Source organism: Numida meleagris, chromosome 2 (assembly GCF_002078875.1).
Source record: "Numida meleagris isolate 19003 breed g44 Domestic line chromosome 2, NumMel1.0, whole genome shotgun sequence".
NCBI lineage: Eukaryota > Metazoa > Chordata > Aves > Galliformes > Numididae > Numida > Numida meleagris.
In genome coordinates this window covers 15,110,823-15,132,602 of record NC_034410.1, presented here as the reverse complement: position 1 = coordinate 15,132,602, position 21,780 = coordinate 15,110,823, and the positions used below count along the sequence as shown (strand labels likewise).

At 36.4% G+C, this 21,780-nt stretch overlaps 1 protein-coding gene across 6 annotated transcripts in view; it reads right to left on the bottom strand.

Annotated features, from left to right (window-relative positions):
- ARMC4 (armadillo repeat containing 4) overlaps positions 2,102 to 21,780 on the bottom strand; it is an 80,194-nt gene continuing 60,515 nt past the window's right edge. For 3 of the 6 annotated variants that reach the window (XM_021386547.1, XM_021386551.1, XM_021386550.1), the window contains one exon: positions 2,422 to 2,890. In XM_021386547.1, coding sequence (XP_021242222.1) covers positions 2,777 to 2,890 — 114 coding nt within the window. In that variant the 3' untranslated portion in view covers positions 2,422 to 2,776. Of the gene's footprint in view, positions 20,947 to 21,780 lie in introns of all 6 variants that reach the window. The other 3 variants (XM_021386548.1, XM_021386552.1, XM_021386549.1) reach the window with 3 other exon arrangements.

Sequence of the window (21,780 nt, the reverse complement as noted above, 5' to 3'; positions counted from 1 at the left end):
ACATCTCGATGAAAATGAGGAACGTTTGACATTTTGATGAACTACTTAAAGGAGCAGCTGGGGAAGAGCAGGCCTGTTACATCGCTGCGAGCTGCAGCACAGAGCTCTGCACCGACGGAGGAGCTCCCAGAATTGTGCAAGGTGATGTGTACTCTCTGCTGATGGTAACACCAGTGTAAATAAACAGTGTGTTGTAAAAAGACTGTGAAAATACAGAAAAAATCAAGAAGGAAGGAGCAGGAGACAGCAAGGGAAGGGGACAGAGGATTGACTTCAAATTGCACCGAAAATAGTTGCTCAAGTTCTCCACATCAGCATATTTCCTTGGAGGCTCCAGGGTTACGTGGGTAAGGACTGGGAGAGGGACAGAGGCACTCCCTGCCAGGCGCAGCAAGGAATGAGCCAGCCAGTGCCTGGCTCTCAGAGCTGCAAATGGTGGGGCCGCTGCCAGGCCTGAGTGAGCCGCGGGCCTGCAAGGCCTGAATGGGCCATGGGCTGCCAGGAGGGGATGTGCGCGGGCCTGGCACCCTGCTTTATGAGCTGCCAGCACCCTGCTTTGTGAGCAGGCTTTTCAGGAGGCTGTGGTGTAGTGGAACTCAGCACTGCTCTGCTGAGAAAGTGGAAGCTTTTCCAATGTACATGCTGTACTGCAGTCTTTAGGGGAGCCAGGAACTGGGTTCATTTATTCATTTTCCAGCAGCTAAATCTCTTTATACTAATTACGTGGAATTCAGCAGCTTTGGCCAAAGAAAGATGTACTTTTTAATACTGATCCTTGGACTGTATAGAGATCAATTTCAAAACTACTACTTCTTGTATAGTACTTAAAAACTGTGGGCATGGTAGGGGAAAAGAAAACAGCACGAATAATTTGGCTTAAGTCTGGGATGAACTGTCTGAGACCTTAAAATAAAAGACTTCAGATTAACTACTCAGAGGCGTATGGGCTACCAGCCTGAGTGTGAGTGTCAAGCTGAGGCCATTTAATTGTCAGGAACCTGACATTTATTGCCCTGACGCCTGTATCATAAAATTAAGTTTACTTTAGAACTTATTCCATATGAAATCTGTGTTGAACAGTCAAGAGTGCTTTGAAAGGTCACGTTAAGGACAATTATTGTTGGGGAGTCTTTTTCCCCATAACAGTAAGAAAAATCATCCATCAATTTACATATTTTTCATAATCAAGACAGTGACAAACTGTATCTATAATAATTCTAATTTAAAAAATGAAGTGTATCCTCTCCTAAATGAATTTGGCAATCGTATACCCATAAGTATTTTTTGGTACAGCAATGAAGCATATGATACTACTACAGCAGTGTCATCTGTACAATGATATGGATGTATCAGCTCTATAGGGCTGACGTGGAAAATGCCTAGAATAATACTTGCTTGGTTGTTGATAGAATTGGTGACAAGCCCATGATCATGCACTTATCAAAAAATACTAATTGGATTCATATTTTGATCTCCATGCTGAGAGCACCTGTCTGTAGTTTGTTTCAATTAAGATACTCTTTATACCTTACCAAAGGGCCCAATGCAATCCTCCTTTTTCAGGACTCTATCAGTCTTCTAAAAATAATTTTTAAATTAACTTTTAAAGGAAATAGAAATGAAAAGATGTATTTGCATTTTGTATTCATTAGAAGCTTCTGCCAACAGTAAAATAAGTTGCCTTTAGTAGCCATGATGGATAGAGGAGTATTAACTGAATTATAAACTGCTTCCAAAACAAGAAAATGGTTAATTACTAAGTGAAGAAGAAAATCATTCAGAAGTGAGTACTTGACAAACACCAGTTATTTAAACATCTGGTTTGAGGTGTGTTTTTTGTTTCAGATGTCAGATGACTGTGCTTATAATTAAGACATTACTGCTCTCAAAGAAATGTCCTTGTGTTATTTGTTGAGCACAGAATGTAGAGTGGTTCTCTTATCTGTAATTACAACAATAAACGCTTACATGATTATTGAAATGAACTCTGTGAATATAATTTTATATAGAAAATAAAGTAACTACATCAATACAATGTTGTACTCATTTTAAAAATGGGAAAACAATCAGATAATGTGTAAACACAAATGCAATACTCTACTTTTTATTTACAGCTCATAAATTTTAATTTTATTTAAAGACATATGTTAACTAAAACACATTTCACCAGCTACTTATAAAATTAAGCTCTATTTTGTTTGATGTCATTAGAAACAGGAAATTTTGAGTGATGCCTACTGCTACAGCTGCTTGCAGTCCTTATGTAACACCAGATGTGAGATTGATGTATCTGTATTTTGTCCTCTCCTGTGAGTTGCAAGTGATCAAACAGGCAAAAACATAATGACAGAATGATTAGACTAATTTAGCACAAAGGGAATTGTTCAAGACATTCATCAGTTACCTCACAACCACACACACTGTGATGGAAAATGTATTTATTGCAATGTCACAGATAAGCAAAACCATTTTTTATCTACAACTAATTTCAAAGACAAGTTTATTACTGTAGAAATCATCTCTTAGACATAACTGATGTTTTTTTATAAGATGTAATATGAAAAGATCCAGAAAACTAGCTGTGAGTGTTTTCTGAATTTCAGGAGTGACGAATCATTAATGCAAAAACAAACACCATTTTCCACAGATGTATTTTTTTAAGCAAATTATTCTAATTTAAATGAGCTCTGCTATGAAACACCAATGCTAGAAGTAATCATGTATTCAAATGTAGTTGGATTGCAACTCAAGTGTGCTGGTAAAAGCTGTTAAGGCATCAGCCATACTTCGCTTTTTCTGTTGCTAGAGCCAATCTGCGAATGTTTGCTATGCAACCAGCTGCTGCCTCCTGCAGAGTTTCATCTGTAGAGCCTACCATAGCCAGTAGGAGCTGGTGAAAATAACAATAAAAATAGAGTAAGAAATACAAATGAGTACGCTACTATTTAAAAAACATTCAAATCATATTTGGAACAACCGTAGGCTACTATTTAAAAATATTCAAATTGTATTTTGAACAACTGTATGCATTCACTCACACACATATAAGAAATAAAATTGAAAATTACATTAACAAAAACATTGTATTATATAGGTACATACATATACACATTTACGTATGATTTTGTATATCTATATGCATTAGCATACGTATAGAGCACAACCCTTTATATTTTATCATATTTGTATCTGTAATTTGATATTTGCTTGTCTGATTTTCTATTTATTTTTTTCACGCCTGTCTACTGGTTCTGAATTGGATTTTTTCTTATAAGTAGAAATTGTGTATATGCAAACCCAAATCACTGTTTCCCCTGAAGGCATACTAATGAATTTATGCTCCAGACTTTTAATAAACAAGACCATGCTTTTCTTTTTGGTTTCCATCATAAAACTGGATCCATGTAAAGGGACCCTAGCGTCCCGCTGCTTGTGGTAGGTTTCTTTACTGTCACAGCAACCCACTTGTGTGAAACTGCTTGAGGGATACAGACCTGAACATAACATTCTTATATATTTACATGGAAATTTACATGGAAATATAAAAAATAAAGGCTCGACAAAGGCACCAAACTTTTGGAGTTGATTCAGCTCTACAGTTCTGTGGAGGAGATCCTTCACTCTGGAAGCCATCCAGTTTTTTTCAATGGAAATTCCCTTGGAGTAAGGTACTGTTCCACACAGGCATGACATAACACAAACCTTGATGATAAACCACTTTTACATATCAGAAAATCATTAACACTTTGGGATCTCATTTCCTTGGAGTGCTGCAAGTCTGTGATGCAACTGTAAATACAACACACATTGGAAAACAGCAGAAAAAGCAGACTCTTTGCTAGTTTAAATCAGCATCTCACAATCCTCAGATTTCTGAAAATCTGCCAAGCGCAATGTGTGTCCAGGTATTTTGAAGCTCAGACAGCTCTAATTAAAACCTATATTTTCAGTCTGCAATACTTAGGATTCTGTGTTCACCCAAACAATGTTGAGTCAAACCACAAAGAAATCTGTTATCACTCAACTCCAGTGTATATTTTTCATGCAGCTAAAATATTACATAAAATTATGAACTGCTAAATATAAAAGCATAAATTGAATGCAGACATCAAATTCATACGCTACCTTTTTCTAACCTTCCAGCAATCGTGAGGCATGGGCCACAGCTGCACACATATGGCATTTGCTTATAGAGATCAAAGCATTTTATACTTGAGGAAGTATTTGTGTTAGCCAAATGTACCAAACAAGCATCTTGCCAGTCACCTTTCACCCTTTGACCCTTATATGCAATTTGTAAGAGTGCCTGTGACATGCCCATATCACGTCAAAAAGACTATTATGTAAATTAAGCATCAATTATATTATTTTCTAGCATTTCTTCCTATAATTTCCATTCATGTAACCAACAATCTATGTCCAAATAGCTAGATAAGAATTCTGAAAGTGTGAACACTTCTGAATGGATATACCACAGGGTAGACGGCTCAAGAAGAAAATGCAATGAGAAAGCTTTATACTTCTGTGCTTTATTTGCAGGCAAAATCTGAGTCAGGTTCAGCAGCCACTGGAGATGGTGAAGCTTCACCACTGCCTTCAGCAGAATGGCCAAGCAGCATGTCTCTACAGTGGTCAAGCTGCTCAAAAAGCACATGGGCCAGAATGCAAGTCTTAGCAGAAACCTAGCATTTTTTAGAGAAATATTGCTAAATGAAGATCTCTCTTCCTTCTAATTTCCACCAGCTGATTTCTCGTTAACCTAAAGTGTTTCTTTGGGTGCCTCACAAACTTCTTGTATAACTTACAGACAAAAACTGGTATAGATCCTTCACATCCCTGACTCAAAACCAAAAATATGTATGCACATACCATTCATACGGTGGTTCTGGTAACACCATAAGTTTCAAATTTGGGAGCAAGGAAACTATATGCCATATGTGATTATTTACTGCATCTTCATAGATCTAGTGCAAGGCTTTTTGAAGTGTAGTGACTGTGGAACTTAAACTTTTATAATAAATTCAGCATGAGATTTTTTATCAGTTCATGAGAGCAGAAGGTTGTCATGAAATTAATATTTCAGAAATATATTTTTTACTGGAAATATAGCAAAAAAAATCAGAACAAAAATAAACCTCTCCCTCTGTTATGACTCCATGTTAGGTAGTCCTTGATACAAGGTTACTGATACCATCTTTTAGTCATCACTTACTTCTGGGCTCAGAAGACATAGGAAAATAAATACTTTTTTTGTCGCTTCCCAAGGTGAGCTCAATGTTAAGCAATGGCAATGGCAGAGGCAGGGTTGAAGGGGGTGATCTCTACTCTTCATTGCAGCTACTTTTTGGAGAACCAGAGCTTAGTATCAAAGAACAACACATTACAGGACACAGATTTGAAGTACCTCTTCAGATGCCTAAAGAATTAGTGGTATTCAACAACGCAACAGTAATTTTTAGAAAAACATTAAAAACTGTTTTGTTTTTTTTCTCCTTCTGATTTTGGCAGTTAAAGGATCAATTGCTCTCTAATTTGTTGTTCTTCTAAATCACTTGCCAGTGGTAACATCCATAAGAACTGCCATGTTATACAAAATCCTTGTTCAGGATTTTCAGAGCATGACTTCAAAGAAATAGTCCTGGAAACAGTCTAATACAGTAGCTGCCTCTAGGGATAGAGGATATACAGAAACATTTGTCTGTCAACTTACTCCATGTTGTAATAAGAAGGAAAGTAGAGAGAAGATTATTGAAAATGCAAAATATTGAAATGTAAGCAGATAATTCTTACATATTTAGGAATCTAACTTCAAAGACTGTCATATAAATGCTGTGTTAAATGAAGCAAAATTTTATCATTTTCATATATACTAACAAAGCTATAATTCTCTCACTTCCGGACTGCCAATTCTCAAACTTGTGGATTCATGGATTCATTTCAATTTACTGGCAATTTGGGTCATCCAATTCGGCTGTGGAAATGTATTCATAGAATGCATACACAGACCAAATCCACATACTGCATATATTTGACAAGTCCAAGAAAGCTTTTTTCTTTTTAATTTCAATGCGCCAGTGCAACATTACATGTCCTTCTTGATGCAATGCCCTTGAACTTCATGTATCCCTTCCCTTTACTGTTCAGGTATTGTCTTCTGACACATGTAAATGTTAACAGATGTGAGAAGCAGTGAAAAAGCATGTGGTATAAATGCTTCTTTCTGGCACATAAGAGGCACTTTCCATAGACAGAGAAAGCATTTGCAGTACTATGTAGACTTCATTTTCAGTTGGCAGGTATCTATATTCTAAGGCAAGAGTCCAAAATTTTTTGCACAGTTAGCACGTCATACCAGCAAATAAGCACAAATACAAGCTGTTTGGAGAACGTACAGAGCATATGTTGCATTTATGGGTTCCAAAAGCAAGAGTTACGCACGGCCAAATCATTTAAATATTCAGAACAATTAAGAAGACTTGTGCTATTACTATCCTAGCTTTAAAATAGCACAGAATTGTGTGGCCTCATCAGGGCAGCAAAGTCAGAGTAACACAGAATGGATGGGGTTTCAAAAGGTCTCTGGTCCAGTTCATGCACAAAGCGTGGTCAGCCATCAGATTAGACCAGGTTGCTATGGGATTTATCCAGCCCGATCTTGAAAACCGCTGAGGACAGAGACTGCACAATCTCTTCGAGCGACCTGTTCCAGTGTTTGTCTTCATAGTGAAATGATTTTCCCTATATTCAGTCTCTCTTGTTTCAGTTTATGCCTGTTGACTCTCACCCAAAAGCCATACATCACTGGCAAAAGCCTTGCTACATCTGTTTGATGACTGACCTCCTTGTAGGTACTGGGATGCTGATGTTAAGTTCACTTGAAGCTCTCTCTTCTCCAAGCTGAAAACCCACTTCCCTGAGCTTTTCCTCACAGGACAGGTGCACCGGTTTTGGTCCTCGTGGCACTCTGCTGGGACCACTAGCTCTGGGTTAGCCATGTCTTTCCTGTGCTGGAGGGCTGACTGCAGTATTCTAGGTGTGGTCTAACGAGTACTATGGGGAAGAAAAATCACTTCCTTCAATACACTGACCATGCTCCTGCTAGTGCAGCCCACTACTGTGTCTTCTTTGCTTTCAGGAGACACTGCTGGCCAGTGTTCAGCCCTCTGTTTACCAAAATCCCCATGCCCTTTTCTGTAGAACTGCTCCATATCCACTCAGTCTCTAGCCAGTATCACTGCCAGGGCAAGTGCAAGTGCCAGTGTAAGTCCTTCTCAGTTGCAGGATGTTGCATTTATCTTTGCTGAAATTCATGATGTTCCATTGACCTGGCCTTGCCCTGGACTATGTGGAAACCACCTCCCTCTCTGGCAACCATGCTCTTTGGTATACCAAAGTCATGACAGTTCTTTTTCAAGGCAATAGTCAGATGTAAAGGGGTAAGCCAGAATACTGGCTTGCATGTTACTGTATCATGAATGATGCTACCTGATACCCTCTGAAAGCAGAGCTTCCTTAAAAATATTATCTCTACAGTCACAAAATAACTAATTGAAAGGTTTTGTTTTTTTTTTTTCAAACAAAACAAGATTTGATGAAAGAACTTGTAAATGTGTCCTTCCAAGATGGGTAATAAAAATTAGTATTTCTTGTTTTTATGAAGATGTCTTTCAAGAATTTTTCATTACAAAAGAGTAGCATAAGATTTAAAAGAAGAAAAAATGCAGACAAGCATTACCCCAGTAAATCAATAAACAAAATCTTGTAAGGTTCAGATGCTCCATGCGCTGGGTACAATAATTCGTAAGTACTCAGTTTCCTACTTTCCTTTAGTCACAATCATTGCAGCTTCCAGACTCACAGGTGGGAAGCAAGAAATAGAAGAAGCAGTGTTGTCAGAAAGAATACATTTTGCATGTATTCTTCTTTAAAAGGGGGTTAGTCACTTGATTTTTCTACAACAAGTTTTCCAAAACAGTGGAAAGTGTGGAACAGTACTACTGGGCAGAGGTTCCTTTGCTCATGCAAAATAGACATAGATCAGTCTAAGCAATACTCTGGAGTCCTGTGAAAATGAAAGCAAATAACGAAGAAAGAATAGCTAAATAATATCAATATTTAATTTAATTTATTTTGATATAAATAATATCAAAATAATTTCTAATGCCAGTTTTTCAAGCTTTTTTTCTTTTTTAGAAGGAAATATAGACGGGCTCCTTCAATAAGGTTCATATCTATACTGGGAAGCTAGTCACAGTTCACATCGAGCTTAAAATTCCTGGAAATAAAGACACTCAACATAACTGCTGCTTCTATCTGCTATGCTGGTGATGACATCTTGTAGATTGACATAGCATTTCCAGTTGGTGATAGGACTTGCCATCTCTTTTTTTAAACTGAGATTTAGTATCTGACTTACTTTACTTGCAACATTTCCTACAGGATACTAAATTTCTAGCACTGTGATTTTCTAATTGCGTAACACTTCTTTTCCAAAAAAGACATTTTTCACATGCTTTTTATAAACCTAACCTAAGAGAAAAAAATACTTTAAATAAAAGCATATGGTAGAAGCTTATCCAAGAAAGTATCAGTCTAGATCCAGCCAGCAGTTTGCTAACTTTCAACACCATGCTGCACACTGGAAAATATTAAAGCACCTAGTTTGAGGATTACGTTACACGTATTCCTATGAAAATATTTCTCACGAAATTGAATTATAAATAATAAAGCATACTCCTCAATCAAAGTATAATTAAGGTTAAGCTAAGCAACTGCTTCTAAATTAAAATTCAGGACCTTTTACTGATTTTCTCTTTCAGCAGAAAGGATGCACCATGTACCATGCATAGTCTCCTAAGAAGATGCTCATGCAAGTTCTGCAGTGTTTTCTCCTGATTTTGTTTTTTCTTGTGCAACACAAAGACAATAAACTTCAGATGTAAAGTCTTTGGGCCAGGGAATGCTAAGCTAGCAGAGGAGGAAAACCCAGTACTACAAGTCCCAGCAAATGCAAAAGATGGGCAGGACAGACACGCACTGTGTTGACTGCCTCTCATGAAACACCTCTCCTCTCCGGAACTAAAGTCAGAGCAGCACCTGGTGTAGCCCAGCTTGCTCACACTGAATGTGAAGATGCAGGAACTGAAGCTCCCTGTCTGGGCATGGTGAAATCCTAGGAAGATCCCACCTGGTTTCTTTTTCTTTATTCTCTCATTCCTGTCTTTCCTCTTCTCTCTCCCCTGAAACACATCTCCATTTAGCAGCTATGGAAAAAGGATAACAACACTTGAGAGTCAGTCAAGCACTACAGGGGGATGAGAAGGCCTGAAAGATAAAGCTGAGGCCAAGGTGCACCTCAAAGTGGTGGCAGTCAGCAGATCAGGCAGGAGCTGTCTCCTTTTTCTCATTTTTTCCTTACTCCTTAAAAAACAACAACAACAACACACCAAGAACAAAAAAGAAACAACAGTGAAAAGAGTGCAGGAGAAAATCTGCACCCTTTCTGAAAATAGGTGCAGAACAGACTACGAAATACGTGCCTGCAGTTTGTGCTACATTTTGCTATCTATTCTTTTTTGTATATTTCTTTTGTTTAGTTACAGCAAAACAAAAAGTACTGGAGGCAATGGCTATCTTTCTCCACCATGTCTGAACTGTGCCTACCTCACTCTTGAACAGAAATCCTCTTAGGCAAACACTAACAAAATACAAAATAAAATGTAGCTCCCATACTATCCAATTAGTTTAAAGGTGGCATTGCTTCACTTGTTGGAAAAATGCATACAACATGGATGCCTAAAGGAGATTATAATATGGTATGCAATTTAAGTATACTTCCAAGTCTATGTATATGTACAAAATATGAACAAAATAATCTACACTTCATTCTACAGCTATTATTTTGGGAAGGGTGCTCCACTTCTGTGCAAAGATATAACAAAAGGGCAGAGGATCCTGAATATCTGACAAGGAGAATGGGAACAAAATGCTAAATGGTAAAACGTAGAATAGTTTTAAAACTTGGTAAACTTGCAGGCCACTTTAGAATACACTAAGTTGAAAGGCTTTCCCATCACAAGTTGTTAGGCATAGAACTTCAGAGGAATATTTCCCCCTATTTCAGGTACGAGTGAATATAAACATATCATGGAAAGGTAATAAAGCTAAATAAAACTAGTAATAAAAGGAACTTTAAATCACTGTTTAAAAGGTACAATTATATGCAACCAATCAGAGTCCTTAAAGGCAGATAGTCTGAGTCCACATTCAGCTGTAAGAAGTTTGGTGCAATATTAAGAAAGAATTCAATCATCGTGAACATTCCAATATACAGAACGGTCTTACAGGATATGAAATTCATCCCACTGAAAGCAATAGGCAGATCTGATAATCCAGAAGTGATGAAGCCCAAGGTCTTACAGCATATTTTTACTTGAGCCACTTCATTTTATCCTTATTTCATGTCGTTTTCAAGAGAAGATTAACACATAAAAGGCCCTTGGTGGCACAGAGAGAATAAAGAACTTTTTCATAACATCAGTAGTCACATAAAAAAAAGCTTGTTTTTCAATTCACTGGAAATTCATTGTATTAAAACAGGAGCCTGCTTACTTAACAACATGTAAAGGACACAAGTAGGCTTATGTCATGGATGTTCCTTTCCTTTCATAATGAAGTCTAGCTCTGTAGCACGCTGGGGACCACTTCTTTATTTTATTGCATCCTGATCAATCTTTCTTTTTTATTCCCTACTCACTTTCAGTACTCATCTGCTGTTTCATACTTGCTTTTTTCATATTTTGCTTTCTTCTTCCTTTTACAGAAGCACAGCTTCTACCTTGCCCTTCCTTCCTTAATATATCTGTCAAGGTAGTTTAGGAAGTTTGAGAAAGGACTGCTAAATCAGTTTCGGTTTTCAAAATGTAAAAAAATTACTATTAAGAAGAATACTGCCTCTGTCTGTCAATCAGTCAGTCAGTCACATAAGGGCTATATAGAAGCTGAGGGAGATCAGTTGCAAATAAACTCTCAGGGGCAAGTCAGAGAAAAAAAAGGAGACTTGAGCTGTCCAGGAACCTTAATACACTGATAGATTCTGCCTGACTTCTCAGCAATACCCTGAAAACATCTTGCATTTTGTTCTCTTGTTTACCTGATATTCCTGAAGCACACTATAAGCAGTTTATTTTTGAAGTCAGCATTGAACTACAGTAAAGAGAAACCAGTTTCCAGACTAGTGAAAGAATTCTCTATGTTTATCTTAAGCTGCATCTTACTCTGAGAACATTGTGCAAAACCTTACAGTACTACTATTTCAAAAATATGTTACATCTACTGGTGTGCATGGACTGACTTCAAACTCTCTTCTCTATTCATTTCCAAGTACTGATTTTGATCTCTAAAGTCAATATAGATTTAAGACCAATGGCCCAACTGTGTGTCTCTCAGCCTAAGTATGACCGCAATAATCAAAACCAGTGGAGTGCTTCTGCTAGTAAACCTTAACCTTCTGGGGATAAAAGCAGGACAGTCATGCTGTAGATGTGTACAACAGCATTTGTCTCAAATAATGATTCAAGTCACCTTTTTTTTGTGGTGTACTAAAAGATCTATATCCTCATGTTTTAAGATGTGTGGGTGGCAACAGTGCATACATTTACATAAACTGGAAGACAACTGGTATTATTCAATTTATAGTCTGTTTTTAAACTAGAGAACATTCAACTAGAACATTTTATGAAAATAATAGAAAAAATACTATATAAGGTCAAAAAATAATAAATGACTGCTGTAATACAATCTGGATAGATTCTGAGAATAATGATAATTTAATTATGATTTAATTCTTCACATTTAGATCTCCCTCCTAACTGAAGGTAACTTCCCAAAACAAATAATATTTAAGACAAAATGAGAATAAACAGGTACATAAATTAACTATCCCTTTGGACACAATTAGAAACTCTTCCAGTCTAGAAAGGAAATAATTTCTCATAGGTCTAAATATGAGAAGTCTATTCAAACTGATTATTTAGTTGTTTGTCTTCCTGTATTAATGTCTTTCATGATGGGGCACTACTAAAGATAATTAGTAGAGAGCAGTCACATTAAACACAGGAAAAAAAATAGCAGAACAAAAATGAATGTATGGATGGTATGAACATAGTTTACCTTTACTCAAACAAATACGACATTCTGAATGTGAGAAAGCAAGAAATGAGCTGGGTTGCTTCACAGACGAAGGTCTGTATATAGTCCACATGTTAATTCATATCTGCAGATTTAAAAAATTTGTCTGTTGTCTGTACTTCTTGGTTTTCCACTTTGTGAGTTTTTGCTTTGGATTACAGAGAGAGATGAACTGCTAGAATACATTTTCCTATCTTTAAATTGATATTGGTATTTGCAGACCTCTGGATATAATGCACATTTTTGTATTTCTTTTTTGTCATTACTTTTGTGATGTATAAAGGACGAATGACTCAGAAGTAAATGTATGGTATATAAAAATGTAGAAGCAACAGTTAGGAATCAGTTGAACATTGTATGAACACAATATGATCTAGTGATGCTAATGCTAGCACAACAACATTAACAGCATGTTAGACCTTCCTGGGTGAGGATACTTGACGAACAATGCAGCCTAATTACTACAGTATGGGTAAACCGTTGTAAAACAAAGTACTGCACCTGTACGTGTAATGTTGCCTTCTTCATTTTTCAGCTCTCAACACAAAGATGCTACTTTTTCAGGAAAATACTACATCACATGCTTGAGTCATGATAAACTTAAGGAGATTAACATCTATTCCATCTTTATGAAGAGCACTGGCACTTGCTAAAGAATAGTTTCTAGAAATACAATTCTATACAATAGAATACAATGTTCAAGAATTAAACAAATAATCAATTTCTCTCCTCGCTCCCTAGGAAGTCTACGCAAATTTACAGATAAATAACTCTTACAGATAACTACAAATCCCATGAGAATTCTGGAACAAAGAGAGGAAGAGCAAAGAGATTAACAGAAACAGCCTGAAGAGTAAGAAGCAAACCCAAGATCCAAAATAGAACTTCAAGGAGTTCCTAGCTCTACATTACACAGAATTTTTGTTTTCCAGATTTTTTTTTATGGGGACTTAATTGCCTTGCCCAAATATCAGAACATATTTTCAGTTCTAAAAAATTGTTACTGACTGTCCCTATGCTCCTGCTGCACATGAGTGCCACAGGGTCTGGTGCAGTAAAACCAATGCTTTCACGAAAGGTATAAACTTTGCACTGAGCTATAATGTCCTTGCACAATAGATTTGACATGGCAAAGTACTGTGAACTGCAAATTGCAATCTGCTGTCATCTCTACTACAATGAAGGATTTGATACTGTCAGCCAGCTTTGCCAGTGTTCACAACCTTTTTCATTATCATTTATGAAACACTGAATGGCAAGATCCCTTGGTTGCAAAATCTGATTTTAATTCCTAATTCCTACAACTCAATTTCTAATTTCCAGCCAATTATTTATCCTTTCTAGGACTTTTTCTCCCAGTGACATAGCAATTTTATTTGTTTATGAGTTTTTGGTGAAGAGCCCTCTTGAACGGTCTCCTACAACCCAAGGGGGGTAAACCCAACACTTAAAATAAGAAGAGGATTATTGCACATGAATAAAACAGCATGGCTACTGATGAAAAGATGAAATGCTTTGAGAAGCAAAAGATTAATAAAATATTATTTACACAGTGAATGCCCAGGAAATCCATGACAAAAGTATGGCAGACCTTTAGATACATACACACTCCATTAGCCTACAATGCCTCTGGAGTCCAGAAGTTCTCTATCTTTGGATTTCTACAAAGGAGGTAAGCCTATCTGATGACTTTTGGATCTGTTCAAGTTTTACACATACAACATACAGAGACAAAAATATCAAATTAACTCAGATTTTTCCCACATATCTGGGCTCAAGGTAGGTGATAGGAAAAAAGTGGTGAACTCTCTGTGGCAATTCTGATTTTAGGTGTTCTAAATACCTTTTGGAGATCTTTTAATCTTTGCATATTGCCACAGAGACTAAATTATATATCTTATCCTTAGTCGAGTATTTGGAACTGTAATGTCTGCATGGCATTATGGAAGCACCTTTATGCATGCCTGCTCTCTCAATTCTTTATCATATATAGTTTCTTATTTTTATCTCTATCTTCAACACAAATGCAATGAACATACTGGATATGACCTAAATTCATTTACAATCTATCTTTCTCATTTCCCGCATAATTTGCAGTTTATCAGACTCCTTTTGTAATTGACTAGCAATAATGACCAATATGCTAGAGATAATAAAAATAAATAAAAAAATAGAGATTTCTAATAAAATGAAAATGTATGGACTTTCGTAGTCTAGTAGAAGATATATTTTGGCCTTTGATTGACTGTTATTTAATCACCACTGCAACTGTATTCATAATCTGATCCAGCCGTTACTGGACATAATTATGTCGTCAGCGACATAATTCTCATCAACCTCACGTGCCCTGGCAGCCTGGTCAAGTCTTTAGACTTTATGCCAAAATATGGAACACTAATCAGGAACATTATCACAAGGGCCTATCTCAAAATCTACACATTGTGAAAGGACTTTTCCTTAGCATCTTTACCTTGAAAGTGACAGCAGCAAGATGTGCCATATTATTAAAAGACACTGCAGGGTGCTCTTTGCAACATAAAAGAGAATACAATGACTAGGGCTTGAAGCCAACTATAACAGAGTGATTGATTCTCCAGGGAGAAGTAAAAAGAATTTCTACAGACAACAACATTAAATGTAAATTTTGGTACATTAAGGACTCCTGAATGGTAATTCAGTCTCTATTTACAACTATGTATTAGTTTGTATCTACACACATATATATTGCTCTTATTATTTCTTATATTCATCTTCTTTGAATAGCTCCTTACAGACAAGGAAACTATTTTTGATCAGCTGAATGCCAAAAATAATTACCTGGCATTCTGCCCTTGTGCATTAAGCCAAGTACCCCTCAATTAAAAAAACTAATTTAATATCAGATAACGTAGCTACTACTCCATATAAAATAAAACATTTCAATATTTCTTTTCTTATTATTACCAAATTAGAAAGAAATATTTCACACTGACACAAGGATGAGTCTTAGTACAGGGAGCTAAACAATTGCAAGAAGCTGTTCTGTGTATTTCTGTGGTTTAGAAATAGTGCCAAGTCGGAAGGAAAAGACATTCTCTGCATTTTCTAAAGCAAGATAAATACAGAAAAGAAATATAGATGAAAGATGGAACAGCTATCTATGAACTCTGCCAGATTCCTTGGCTTTTTGGCACACCTATTGATGCTGGCAGACTTAGCCAGTAGCAATCTTTTCCATTAAAAGAAGCACCATATATTTTGGTTTAATGTACTTTGTTTGTGCATTTTTAAGCTTCAAAAATGTCTATTTAAATTTTTTTTAATGATTCCTTCTGCACAGTTGGCTGCAATTGCACTTTATTTGAAGCAGCTCATTTATCACTAAAAGAGCTGCAGGGCACAGCTACTGTTAAACAGCTCCAACAAACCTACAGCTTAGTGGGACAAACTTCTTTTTATAAGACTGAAAGATGCTTAACTCGTGCCAAGAGGAGTTTTATGCCAGCCTCTAGGTTTGTTATCCAAATGTTACTAAATTAGAGGTCTTCTGAAGCATAGGATTTGGGCAAAGACAAGCTGATCTCCCTTGGGCTGCTTTTTTTTCCTATCTGGGATCAGCCAGATTTTAACAGAACACTTGCTACGTATCATAAACTTTAGTAGTGTGAAATTTTGAAACATCATTGAAACTCTAAGGCTTAATCTACGCTGAAGTCAAACTTCATTACCTTTGGCAATGGCACAAAAGTGAAATGTTTTACATGTAAGTACCCCTACTTTATGAATGGTGAATTCTACTTATTATGAAGGTAGAGGCTTACTGGTTTCTGTTTCTTGGAGCTGAAACTGTAAGGAAAATGTCCACACCTGGCAGCTGCCAACACAATAGAAATTGCAGTGGTGTAACATTGTCAGTTATCATTAATCCTTCCGAAACAAAACAACAAATGCCAGCATTGGACTTAGTTTGTGGAAAATCTTGCACATGAAATTTTAAAGTGTTATGCGATCAATACATTTGTGGGTGAAGGAACGGGGTGAAATTTCTGTAGCCAACAGTCAGGCAGCAATTTTGCCATCTAGTGCCCTCTTCCTTGACATCTAAGAACTGTAACAACTAATTTATGAAAAACAGCAGGCACAAGCCAGGAGTTATGTGCCAAACAATTGCATCTCCAGTCTGAAGAGTGGAGCCTGAGTAGAGCCAACCATGACTGGTAAAAGGGGGTTCTTCTAAACTGAAAATAAATATGGAAATATGGAAATATGTAACTATATTTTTACTGCACATGGACAACATTACTGCATAGATATATGAAATATTTTGGATTGATTTATTTAAGTACTTTCTTAAAAAACCAAACCTCTGATCAAACACATCTAGGGAATTAGGTGCCAGTGCATTTGTATTTCAGTTTCTGAACCTCAGACATATATGGTATACGCCAAAGAGGGAGTTTTTAAAATTTTCTTTAAAAATTACTAGTAATTGTCTTCCACATTCTGTATTTCACAAAGATGATCCTAGGAAAGACTATTCACATTAAAAAAACTAGCCAAAACTTGTAAGAATTTATGGCTTTAGTAAATAATGAGCAAAATTCAGAAGCAATTCAAAATAAAACACCCAAAATACATTCTTTAATACAGTCATTGTAACAAAGTACAGAAGAACTCTCCAAACAGAAAAACTACATTTCACAATACAGTTACAAAATCATGGTAAAACCAACTATTTTTATATCTTAGATTATTACAGGGGAAAGGAAGAGCCTTTGTGTGATTAACCTTTCTACCATTAAAAATAGAACTCAGAACGCACAAATACTTCACAGATTAGTTCATAGTACAATTTAGAAAATACATCATAGCTGTTACAGCTTCTTTGCAAAAATAAAAGCAAACAAAATGAAAAACAACTACGCATCTCTTGAGGCTATAGCATGATGAGAAGAAAAATTGTGATGGATTAATTAAAAACATATCTATCCATATGTATAAGCACATAGGCACACTAAGAAACATCTTGTACGCTCTTAGAAGCATGAGACTATTTTGCCTCCCTTATACCAAGGGTTTAAAATTAAGTTTTCAGTATTTCTGGCGAAGATCCTACTAGCTCCAACCAATATCAACTGATATTTTGCAGCATTACGGAAACTGAGCACTCCTATGTTGTGCAAATAATTCAGTGAAACCAAAGAGTAAAGATCAATTCTATACACTGGCAAGTTGGATGGACGCTTTCAATATTAAAAAGTGTCAGAACATGAATTGGAAAGTCTGATCTGCATTTCAGATACGCACTGCAATTAGTGGATCCTCTGGCCCAAATATGTCCACATACAGTGGAATAACAGGTGAAAATAGACTTATTCATAGTGCAGGAAAAAATATCATCTTTACATCAACTTTTCTGAATAATAAAACCAGCTCGGAACAAAACAGAGCTCAACAGAGGCTAACATAACTGACTTTCTGTAGCCTTCAGCAGATAGACAATAGCACCAGCCATGGCTCTCATATAGGTTAAGTACCTTAATGTCTGGGTGATTGGGTACTATCTGGTGGATCTGCTCTCTTGATTTTCACAAAAAGCTTATAGCTAGTATCTGGTATTTATATTTTGCTTATAAAAATAGAGTTGGAGTTACAAATTAGCAGTGATTGCATCTTGGTTTGCTTGAATTATCAAATATAAGCAATACACGTACTTTTAGATTTTTTTCTGCTTAATTCCTATCTGTTCACCTCCACATTGTTGCGTCCTACATTTAAACAGTAAGTTATCTGAGTTCTTTTTCTGATATAGCTATACATCACTGCCTAGCAAGAACAATTCAACTGTGATGAATGACTTTAAGCACTCTGACAATGCAGATAAACAAGGGAAATGACAAATTAATATTATTTATTAGTTAGGAATTCAAGCACAAACTTTACTCAAAGTCAAAATGTCAGGAGATCCTCATACAAAACACTAGAAATAACCTCACTGAGAAGATGTCCCTGAATATTTTAGAATATCTATGTACCGTCTGATCAGCTGCTTGCAAATGTAGAATATTTAGCAAACAGAAGGGGTGGTATTTAGCTTCATACTTTGCAATCAAAACAAATAATATTCTTTTCATAGACCTTAATCCATTTGTGCATAATTCAACTCTCAGCCAGCAAAATTCAGGTTTTTAATAAATCATATCTCTTCCAAAACTGGAAGGCAGCATTTTTCATTTTTTTTAAAGGCATTATTGGAAGAGTTATTGTGTTGGTGTCTTAAAATTTTCTTCTCTAAAACAATAAAATGCTTGAGTACATTTTGTGGCTGCTTTTATACTGTGAATGATTAATATAAAAAAGGCAGGTAACTCTTCTGAGACTTACAAAGTATACTGACAACTGTTAAAATCTGATTTAATCTCTTGAAAAAAAAATCAACTTACTTCACTAGGTCTTAATTCACTAGTGATTTATTCCAATCAGTATTACCTTATGTTAATTTTTACCCCTGTGTAGGAAAGCCAGCATTATAGCATGGGAACAGCTAGCCTGGTGAACAGTCAAAGTAAAAAACAAGACGAATATGAACTTTGAGGTCAATACTGAAGTCAAACAGAATAATGAAAATCTCTGATGTTCAAACAGAGCTTACATAGAAACAGGGAAGTTATTTTACCTGTTTTAAGAATTTATACTACTATTACTGGAATACTGAATTCTGTCCTGAAATATGCTGAAATTCAGTCCAAAAAATGAAATTTCAGAAAAAAAGATTCAGAGCTGATCCACCAAAAAAAAAAAAAACCAAAAAAAACCCCACAACTGAAAATACAGAGATTACATCAGAGATTACACTCATTAAAGGGATGATAATGGAGTGATTTGATTTCACTACATGAGAATATTTGTGAAAACAGAAGCTATATAGGGCTTTTCAGTTTACCAAGCAACAGTTTCATACACATAATGGCAGAAGATAAAGCTAGACTAACTTGACACTACAAATAAGGTGCAAATGTTTTTATGGGGAAGGTATTTAACTACTGGAAAAAGTTTTGATAGCTCTAGTAGATTTTCCATTGCTGGAATTTTTTAAGTAAAGAGTCAGTGTTTTTCTAAAAGATATACTCTATTCCAAACAGAAATAAATTGAAGCCATGCCTCTGGCTTGTATGAGCAAGGCTAGTCAGACCAGACCATTACAATGATCTCTTCTAGTATTATAATGTACAGTGTAGTACTATAATGTGTATCTATGATTATTCAACATGAGAATAGTGCCCAGTTTACAGGACTATAAACTTATTTAGGCTTTTAAAATATTGGCACATTAATTTTCTCCCAGCCCTGCAAGTTTCGCTGTACTGCAAAGCTCGCCAAAAGTCAACATTCAGGAGGATAGTAATTTAAATTTAGCAGCCTGAAAGACAGCTGTTTAGTCTGAGCTACAGACTTAGGTCGTTTCAATACTCAGTGGAGAAAACAAGAAACCTTCATGAGCCTATACTTTTCAGATATCTTGGGCATCTATTTTCAGCTAGCATAAGCCTGCAGGTGCCCCTCTTTCCATTGGCTAGTGAAGGTGTCTCAGTTTAGATTGGTTTAAACTCCAAACCTAAGAGTGGCCAGAGTTAAATGAAAGGAACCCATCCTTAATACTCCAAAGTCCTTCTTCAAAATCCCTGGATTCAAGTTAGTTAGATACACTAATTCAAAACATCTGTCTTTGTTAGATCATGTTTAAAGAGTGCTTCAGTTACTGTTGGGCAGATAGTGTTTCATCTCCAACATACCATAAACACATCTCATCTGTATTTTTCCAAGAAAAGAATAAAGTACATTTTGAATACCTCCTTCATATTGCACTATTATTCAAAAGTCTGTTATTCCTACCTAAAAATGAACTGGACCGCATAGTTATGTCCACAGGTATGAACTTTGTGAGACACCTCCTTAAACACAGATATGGGGCGAAGCAATTGTGTAGATTTGAACTTTGTACCTGCACTTCAGTTACAGCTAAAGGAGACCAGACAGTATTGCTGGTAGAGACTGAGGTGCCTTATCTTTGCATAAATTTCTAAATTAGGAGATAAATGAAACACAGTAAAGGGTCTAGACATGAAGACGCATAAAGAGTGGCTGAAGTTCCTTGGTTTGTTCTCTCTGGTGACCAGCGATAGAACCTGAGGGAACAGCATGGCGCTGTGACAGAGGAGGTTCAGGCTGGATGTCAGGAAAAAGTTCTTCATCTTAAAAGAGCAAGCCTGTAAAAAACCTATACTCTTTAGCAGAGATCTTTTCTTGAACAAGTTTGATTCCTTTAAAGCTTCTAGAGCACTCAACCATAGGTAAAAGTCTTTGTTCCTTTGCAACAGCTTCATGTTTCCAAGAAGAATGCTGCGATCGGTGGAGACTTCTAGTTGTCTGTGATTTTTACTATTTCTCTTCTCTAATTGTAAGGGAACTCCAAGAGTGAAGCATGTTGCCTGGTACTCATGCTTATCTTGGCTAAAAGCTGCTATCCCACTGCTGGATTTCTCTTCTTTGTCGATGGACAGCTATTTCCCATCTTGAATTCAGAGTGATGCCTGTTCCTTACCCTAACGTATAAAAATGTCCCATGTTCTAATGTCCCAAATGTCATTACTCGGTCCTCAAAAATACTTTTCCAGTACAGCCATGAATTTTTACTTCAGAAGGAGGAAGTACTTTCTGGGGCTTGATAGAAAGAAAGCATTGATTCATCTGTCACATGTCATAACCATTGTTCGACTCCTAGTCAGAAGAATATTGAGTGTAGAACATAAAACAAAAAACTTCATTCATTGCCTTTCTAAACTTCCTCCAAAATCATCCTGTTTGTCTACTCAGAATTTCACAAGGCAGTTCACGTACACCAGTGTTGCCATAACTTTTTGCCACTCAGACTTGCATGAGAAAACTGACTGTATATTGGGTGCAGCTACAAATAGTTGAGAACCTGGACTGGTTTTCTCTCACAACTGTGCACATACATCTGTTGTTTTGAAATAAGTGATTAGCAATGACTGTTTGCAGTAGTAAAATATGAAATATGAGAATCTGCCTGAAATGTGTTTCTCCATATATTTTTATTCCTGGTTTCCTGGACAGAAACTTGTACGTACACATTGTGTAGAAAATAGTCAGAAGTCTGATGCTTTGCAATGGTCTCTGACCAACTGCTCAAGCGTTCTGCAGATGTGTCATTCATGCAGAGTAAATGTTTCCCTGAAGCATCAGACTTTCTGTGCAGCATGGATGTTGAAGGACATCCAGGATTCAGCATGAATTGCAAACAGTTGTGATTACTGAAACACTAGATAGCTGGTAAAAGGATGAAAAAATATCAAAAGAATCCAGAAAAAAATTCCAGAAGTAAAAATAGGATGGGTCATGGAAACTTTTGGACACAAGAACCCCTACATAAATTTAGAAGTATGCTCTCAGTCAGCTCTTCACTAGAGAGGCTAAAAGAATGAAAATGGCCAAATATACTGTGATCACTGAGAAGCATCATGCAAAGATACCCAATAGCACATGCACAGACCCATTAGCACTGCAATAGTCTCATCTGTGCCTGGCAAACCA